This window comes from Candoia aspera, chromosome 1 (assembly GCF_035149785.1).
Source record: "Candoia aspera isolate rCanAsp1 chromosome 1, rCanAsp1.hap2, whole genome shotgun sequence".
NCBI classification, from domain to species: Eukaryota; Metazoa; Chordata; class Lepidosauria; order Squamata; family Boidae; genus Candoia; species Candoia aspera.
In genome coordinates this window covers 229,312,632-229,321,038 of record NC_086153.1, presented here as the reverse complement: position 1 = coordinate 229,321,038, position 8,407 = coordinate 229,312,632, and the positions used below count along the sequence as shown (strand labels likewise).

Here is an 8,407-nt window from a genome sequence, read left to right as displayed (position 1 = left end):
TGATGTTTGGTGGGAGCGGGATGGGGGTAGTGCATCCATCCTCGCTCTCCTTGACCTCTCAGCGGCTTTCGATACCATCGACTACGGTATCCTTTTGTGTTGGCTCAGGGAGTTGGGGGTGGGTGGCGTAGTTTTGCGCTGGTTCACCTCCTTCCTCCAGGGCTGGTCCCAGTCAGTGGTGATGGGGGGGAGAGATCCGACCCTCGACCTCTCCTTTGTAGGGTGCCGCAGGGTTTGGTCCTCTCTCCTCTATTTAACATCTACATAAAACCGCTGGGCGAGATCATCCGTCACCACGGGATGAGGTATCATCAGTATGCCGATGATACTCAATTGTGTATCTCCATCCCGGGTGAGGTAAGTGATGCGGTGACTGCCCTCTCTCGGTGCCTGGGGACTGCAGGGGTCTGGATGGGGAACAACAGGCTTCGGCTGAACCCTGGTAAGACGGAGTGGCTGTGGGTTAAGGGCTCCTCCGTATCCGGGGCTTTGTCATCTTTAGTTCTGGATGGGGTTGCACTGCCCCAGACTGACCTAGTGTGTAATCTGGGGGTCCTCATGGACTCACGGCTCCTGCTCAAAGAGCAGGTGGCAGCCATGGCTGGAAGGGCCTTTGCACAGCTTCGTGTTGTACACCAGTTGCGCCCTTTCCTAGATTGGGAAGCCCTTCGGACGGTCACTCACGCCCTTGTTATCTCCCATATAGACTACTACAATGCGCTCTACATGGGGCTACCCTTGAAGAGTATCCGGAAGCTTCAGCTGGTCCAGAATGCGGCCATGTGGGCTATTTTTGGCACCCCTAGAAGGGTGCACATAACACCTTTGCTACGTGAGCTGCATTGGATACCAGTTTGCTTCCAGGTCCAATTCAAGGTGTTGGTTATCACCTTTAAAGCCCTACATGGCATGGGACTGGGTTACCTGAGGGACCGCCTCTTCCCCATATCATCAGCCTGTCCCACTTGATCATGCACAGAGGGCATGCTGCAGACCCGGTCAATAAGAGAATTCCATCTGGCGGGGTCCAGGAGGCGGGCCTTCCCGGCAGTAGTGCCCGCCCTTTGGAACATCTTGCCCCTGGAGGTGAGATTAGCTCTATCGCTCCTAGCCTTCTGGAGGAAGTTGAAGACCTGGCTCTGCCACCAGGTTTGGGGCAGGGAGGAGAATCGACACACTTAGGGTTGGCTAGTGCCTTAAAGTGCCCCTCCTACATGACTGAAGAGATCATAGCCATCTGGATTTTATGAACTGGGGTAGTTAAGACTGTTTTAGTTTTAATGGGATTTTATTAGAATTTTATCGTATATTTATTCGAATTTTTATTGTATATTTATTCTATATTGTAAACCGCCCAGAGTCCCTCCGGTTGGAGGAGATGGGCAGTGACAAATTTGATAAATAAATAAATAAAGTATTGGCATAAAGACTGCCTAAGACTGCTACTTATCTTCAAAACACAGGGAAACAAAGAGTGGGTGCATGCCCTTTATTACAGGTTTGGCTTTGGATGAGCATGCTGATCAGGATATGGAAAGACCGAGGGAAATGTTCAATCACCGATACAAGTAATCGGCTTCTATGTTAGCAGCAATCTCAGCTTCCCACTTGTCTCCATTGTTGAGCAGCTTCTCTTGGTTGTACAGCAGCTCTTCATGTGTCTCAGTGGAGAACTCAAAGTTGGGGCCCTGCAGACGCAGAGAAAAGAGATGGAGTAAAATCAAATCCAAACTGGAATCTTAGCCACCCAAATCACCCACCCGCTCCCCCATTCACCTCCACAATAGCATCAACGGGACAAGCTTCCTGGCAGAATCCACAGTAGATGCATTTGGTCATGTCAATGTCGTAGCGAGTGGTCCTGCGGCTACCATCAGCTCGAGTCTCTGCCTCAATAGCGATTGCCTGTTGAGAAAAAGGCACAACTAGCACAAGGGTTCTCAGAGTCATCTTAGGAGAGCACCCTGGGATTACTCAAAGTTTAGCAGCAAAATGGTGAAATCCTAGCAATGTGATTTTAGGCAGAAGGATGTTGTCCCCCAGAGGCCTTCTACTCCCACACCCAGCCTTAAAAATTCCCCAGAAAACACACCAACAAAAACTGGCCACACTCTTCTAGTAACAACACTGGATGGCCTCCTGAGGGCCTCCAAATGGTCTTGAAGCAGAGCTGCAAACCCAACCCCACAGAAATTATCAATTCCTGATCAAGCATGCTGATACCCTGACCATCTCCACCATCCACCCACAGAAAACAGAGACGGAAACCAGGGAAGAATCGCAGCATAGAACTACAGCAACAGCCCTCATAAATTCCTTCCTTGGTCCCAATTCAAAAGAATGTACCAATTGAATACATGCTAGGTTTATATGATGCCGGCCACTTCAGGGCTTGTGGGGCAAAAACTAGAGGATGTCACAAGCATTGTCCTCCTGCCACAGACTAAAGCAGGGGTGGGCAGCCTTTCAGCAGGCAAGAGTCACATTCAAGATTTGGGAAGGGGGCAAAAGGCCTGAAAGAGTGTAAGGCCTCATTATACAGTATATCAGGAGGACTGGGTTTGGCGAGGAACATGGAGTTTTTCTTTCCTTTTTTAAAATGTCACTAGGCCCATTTTAGGACTTGAATAACAATTTTTGTAGGTTTTCCACTTCAAAGTGAACAGGGTGAAGACTAGAACACAGGTGAACAAATAATGGGTTCAATTTACGTGAAAATAAATTCCAAATGAATGATAGAAAAATAACTTCCTAATAGGAAGGACCGTTCAAAATGGAACCAAATGCCCAGAGGTAGGGGCTCCCTCTTCACCGAATATGCAAATGGAAGTTAGGCAGGTATCTGTCATGGATGCTTTAATTTGGATTCCTGCCTGGAGAAGAGGGTTGGATTCAAATGCAATGACTCCTCCTGATACTACAGGTTTATACAGATTGTTTTCTCTGTTAGGAGTCTGTCCTGGAATGCCCATTCCAATTAAAATAATAATTTTAAAAATATCAGGTTAAACCTCAGCAACTTGAAGATGTGTGGATTTCAACTCCTAGAATTCCCCAGCCAGGATGTCTGGCCTGTGATAAGACAGTAAGTTACATATCCAACTGTTAGGATGCAAGGACAGCAGGAAGCATTATAGGAGGGGACAACCAACTTCCTTTGGCTAAACCATTTTATGTCTATAGAAGAGATTCTCTCTTCAGTTAGTGCCCAGAAATAACAGCCACCACTTATCTCACTACTGCTCACCTCGGATAAGTTCTGTCCACAAGAGAGTCTGCGCAGCTTTGTCAGTGACCGATTTCCAGTCTGTTGGCTCCTCCCTAGCATTCACATACTCTGCAGCAAAACAACAACTTGAGGTGGGAATTGTTGCCATTCAGAAGCCTCAAAGACATGACAAGAAGCATTTTATAGGGAGGAAACAGTAGGTAATAGAAATGGTTAACCTATCAAGAGAATATAAGGTGAAGAGAACAACTGGCTGCAGATGGATTTAGCTTTCAATGGTTTTCATAGGCACAGTGAAGAGAAAGATTTAAAGCAGATAACAGGACATTTGGAACTGAGCAACAGAAGACAGAATATGAAGTTGAATTATGTACAAATGATGAACATATAATTGCCAAAATGTATAAACTCTAACTGAATAAGAGTGTAGGATAAAATGGGCTAAGAATTTTGGACACAACATATTGCTGGAACAGTGGGAAAACATGTGGCTGAAAAGATTGAAATTCACATTCTGTTTTAACCTGTGAGAGAATTTTTATAAAATGATGTACCGTTGGTTTAGGACTCCAGGGAAATGACCCAGAATGTATAAAGGTACTTCAAATTTATGTTGGAAACGTGAACATACACGAAGGGTCATTTTATTATGTTTTGTGGACTTGTAAAAAAGCCAGAAAATTTTGGTTCAAATACATACGCTGATACAGACAATTTTAAAGACTAAGATTCAACTGAAACCAGAACTTTTTTTGTTGGGATTAATGCTGAAATACCCACAATGGAGGAAGAAGATGACAGATCTAGCAGAGACAGCAAAATTAACTTGCTTGCTTAGAGAAAGATCAACTACTACATTTATTAGTGACTGGAAACCCCTTATAGACTTTTTGCTGAAAAAAGAGAAAAATGAACTGATGATTATGGAGTTGATGATTAGAAAGGGTAGATTATGGAAAGAAGGAAACTTTGATGTAACCTTAGACAGAGAGGGTAAAATACAAATGTACTTATAGCTGCTGTTAAGAAGGCCGGAAGCCACTTTATTATTTATTTCCCCCCCCCTTTCCTTCTTTTCTCTTTTTCACTTTTCTATTACCTTTCTCCATTTCTCTTATCTTTAACTTAAAATTTATATTGTTTTTACTTTGTGGAAAAGCTTCTTTAATAAAAATTATAAAGACATCATTATACAAAGGTGACCACTCTCATAAAAGATTTACTATGGAAACTACACAAACAGGAGAATGGACCTCAATGTTCTTAGGGGGAAAAAATCTTGCAAAGCAACCTTGACCATGCCCAAGAACACTGATAACTGTTCCCTTGCCTGTACTCTTCCCAGGGGAGACTTTGTCAGGCATGGCTGTACTATTCCCGGTGTGCTTTTCTGGGCAACATGTCTCACTGAGAAAGACTGTCCAAGTTAAATTCTACGTTCCCAACAGGAGCCTTCGTATCATCTGCAGAACAGCCAAATGTTTCCAATTATCTCTTGTGTTAGTGACTGCTGCACTCCTACAGCGACCCCTACTTAGAGTTTTGCAAGGCAGATGATGCACTTACTGTAGGAAGCTCTGGAGGTTGTGCTGCTGAGATGTCGGGTAAGGCTCAGGCACACCGGAATCCCTGAAGGGTAACAGCAATGTTATTTTCAAACAAAAGCAGAAATACTTGTCCCAGAGGCCCCAGAGCAGGAATTTGCCACCCTAGGGCTCCTTTGATACTGCTTCTTTAAAGCTTGAACAAGCTCTCTCTAGAGTAGCCATAGAGGTGAGCAGTTGCCTGGCAGCAAGAAACAGCACCAAAGAAATGCAGTTGAGTAAGCTGGCTAGCGCCAAGCAAAGAACTGAGTGGGCTGCCAGAGGAAGGCAGTCCACTCTATTTCCAGGAGAAGCCAAGAGCTCTGCATCCCTCTTTTGTCAGTCCAAATCACAGCTAATATTATGACCAGGATCGTCTGCAAACAAGCATGATGCAGCTACTACAGGCCACAAGACTCGTGGAAGATGAGGTGCTTGGGTGCCTGTGTTAGAGGCACCATATCAGGCACTGGGATAAATGGGAAATGACTAATATGATGCTAAGCCACTCTTTACTACAGTGTGATTTGCTGAATAAGCCATAACTGGCCAGCTTTACACAATGCACTAGATTATAAACAATGCTTTACAACTCACAATGGCTGTGTTCCCAAGTTATACCAAAACCAAAGAAACTGTATTACGGCTTAGCACAATGCAAGGATCCAGCCACAGTCCATAACAGGTCATGCCTAGCTTGATATCAGCATCCTTCTAACGTCCCATTTATACTTCATCTGAAAATACAGGGTAGGTCTATAATATCTGAATTCACAAATACGTTTTGAAATTAGAGGATGAAATTAGGTTTTGTGAGACTTCTGCTACAAGCTCTGCCTCCTCGATAAGCTGACTGTCATAAAATTAGCAGAGAAAATATTCCAAGGTCAGTGCTGGAAAAAAGTATGAACTAAGTTCCAACTTCATCAAACAATGACCTCCACAACACACACAAACATATACAGAATTACACCACCACCCCCTCTCTCTCTGGGTTCTTCTGTGACTGCACTTAACTTATCAGAGAATGCCACTATAATTCACCTGGAGCTCTCAGCAAAAATGTGGGCTATAAATGCAATAAATTAAGGAAGCTGCATGTAGCTTCTTACTGCAATCTACCGAGTACCCTCAGCATGAACTGCATTTTCTGAAGTCTTCATCCTGTGCAAGGCAACTTACCTGTCTGGGAGACCTGGCGCATCATCCAGAGGACATGCATTTTCAGCTTGAGTCTAGGCCTCCTCTACAAAAGTAGCAAGAAAAGATGAGCTGCTTCAAACAATGACAGTAGGTCCACTGGTTACTCGAGCAATCGACTAGAGAAGAATAGGATGAACGAAAGCGTTGGAAATCATGAGCATGCTTGTAGGTGCACCAAAGCTCAGGTAAGCTGGATGCTAAACCAAGTGTGAAAAAGCACGGGGAAAAGCAAGGATGCAAACCTGTACAGACTGAGCTAGAAACAACTCCCCTTGAGCATGGTGGGACTACGCGTCAAGTTGACAAGGCAGGGCATTGCCCCCCCCCCCCCCGATACCCCGCGTTCATTTATCCACGAATCAGGCAGGCCCTGGATTTAAGCCTCAACGTTTCCCTGGGAAAGTGTGTCTCAGGCCGCTGATGAAACGCTTCTGAATAAATAGGATTTTATTGATTACACTTTTCTCAGCAGGGGCAGGGGGGGGGGGCGGGGCCGTGCACCAAAATACCAGAAGAGCAGTCGCTGGTCCCCTTTTCAAGACACAAAAAACCGAAAGGCTGAGGGTTTACACAGAAACTATTCGGAACCCCCAGTGATAGGCCCCGGGCAACCCAGCCATGCTGCAAACGTGGACAGCGCTTTGTGCAGGGCGCCGCTTACATTCAGAGAACCACGGAGGAAGCGCAGAGGGCGCCAAGCCACGAGACTCCGCAGAAAGGAACCGACTCCCTCGAACGCAGCGCAACAATGGCGCGCAGGCGCAAATCTCCTCGCAGCTACCTCCTTCGCCTGAAAACCTCGCCGGGAGCTTGAGCCTTCGCCAGGCAGAGTAACGCATGCGCATTTCTATGTCCTCTGGGGCACTCTTGAAGGTCCCAGCGATCCGATGCTGCTACGCTTCCCACGACTCTCCTCTCACAGGAGGAATTTCCTGGCGCCACGGGCAGCCGAGCAGGACAAAAAGAGTCAAGAACTCACCCGCGCAAACAGCGAGAGAAACGCCCCCTCCACTCAGAGCCCCGCCGACGAGCGGCAAGAATCACTGGGACCAATCACCGCTTGGCTGAAACGTCATTGGCCGAAGATGACCCGCGAGAGGCAGCAAGACGTCCTGCGCGCTGTGGTAGAACGCTCGGAAACCTCCGAACATTTGGGGGCGGGGAAAGGGTAGGTGCCGCCACTTGAGGCTAAGAGTAAGCCATTGATTGGCTGAAGGGAAACGAACTCTGCGCGGATTGGTGGATGTAACGTATGGAGAAGGTGGGTAAAACGTTGGGTCTGTGCTGGTCGAAGTAGCCCCTCTCTCTTTCATGATGCTTAGGTGGCTGGGTTTCGCCGCATTTCTGTGTAAGCCGCTTGCTAGGTGTAGTTTTCGCCGGCTTCGGAATCCCCATCCCTTGTCTGGGTCGTATTTTGCTCCCGTCCCAGGAGTTAAATTGGTTTGCGCTGCTGCTTTGTGTTGTGGGAAATAATAGCTTTTCCCCGCTTCCTCCCTCACAGGGTGATGTTTGTACAGCTCCTTGTTTCTGCCAAAGCCAGTGTGTGTCTCGTGACCTCTCGGGGCAAGCAGCGGTATGCAAAGTGCAGAACGAGCGGAGCAATGAGCGAAAGAAATGAAAGGCAGGAGAAAAGAAAATCTAAGTAAATCTAGTTTACACCAACGCCCTTCACCATAGCTTTCCATTCCTTTCGGTACATATTTTAAATTCATCCCACCAGGTGCATACGAAAATTGTGAGTTACCTCCTCCTATTCTTTAAAATTCTGTGCTGCTGGAGGGACTGGTCAACCACAAGTTTGTTTTCTCAACCCGTTCACTCCATCTTTATTTTACTATTCAGTCCATCTTCATTCACCAACCAACCTTGATATTTGTGCAAAATATTCTATAATTCAAGCCGTGTCGCCTTATAATATACGTCTCTAAATCAACAAAGTACAATAAACTTTCCTTGTCACGTGTATATTTCTCAATTACCTCAGTGGCACGCAAAAATGCTTGGCATAACCCCGTATTTCACTTCCCCATTTTGTTCTTGTCATCTCGCTTTCTCGGCCAATTTTTTTCCAGACAGCTCCTGGGCCCGCTTGTCAACCTAACCTGCCTGTAGTTTTTGCATCACTCTTACTCTCTTTCCTTCCAGAAGCTCTGGCCTGGGCTGGTCCATGAAGTCACGAAGAGTCGGAAGCGACTGAACAAATAAACAATGGAGCAATAATAATGGCATTTTTCCAGTTGCCAAGCACAGATGAATTCTCCACCTGCATGTTAGACAAGTTGTGGAATCACTCCGTAAGCAAACTACATCCATCTTAGCATTTATCCAGTTGCTCCTGCAACCTTACTTTTTTTTAAAAAACTTTCTCACTGCATTGTGATTTCCTTTTCAT

The 8,407-nt window shown here is 46.0% G+C and overlaps 1 protein-coding gene across 3 annotated transcripts; it reads right to left on the bottom strand.

Annotated features, from left to right (window-relative positions):
* Window positions 1-1,474: 1,474 nt before the first annotated feature.
* LOC134487292 (NADH dehydrogenase [ubiquinone] iron-sulfur protein 8, mitochondrial-like) lies at window positions 1,475-7,144 on the bottom strand. Of its 3 annotated transcripts, none has more exons than XM_063289011.1 (6): window positions 6,995-7,144; window positions 5,995-6,058; window positions 4,796-4,858; window positions 3,248-3,337; window positions 1,777-1,905; window positions 1,475-1,688 (listed from the first exon to the last, which is right to left on the bottom strand). In XM_063289011.1, exons 4-6 carry the CDS (start codon window positions 3,326-3,328, stop codon window positions 1,557-1,559), a joined length of 342 nt encoding a protein of 113 aa, XP_063145081.1. In that variant the 5' UTR covers window positions 3,329-3,337; window positions 4,796-4,858; window positions 5,995-6,058; window positions 6,995-7,144; the 3' UTR covers window positions 1,475-1,556. The 3 variants fall into 3 exon arrangements, with proteins under 3 accessions (XP_063145081.1, XP_063145082.1, XP_063145080.1); XM_063289012.1 differs by lacking the exon at window positions 6,995-7,144 and adding an exon at window positions 6,677-6,758; XM_063289010.1 differs by lacking the exon at window positions 6,995-7,144 and adding an exon at window positions 6,404-6,504.
* Between the last annotated feature and the right edge of the window lie 1,263 nt (window positions 7,145-8,407).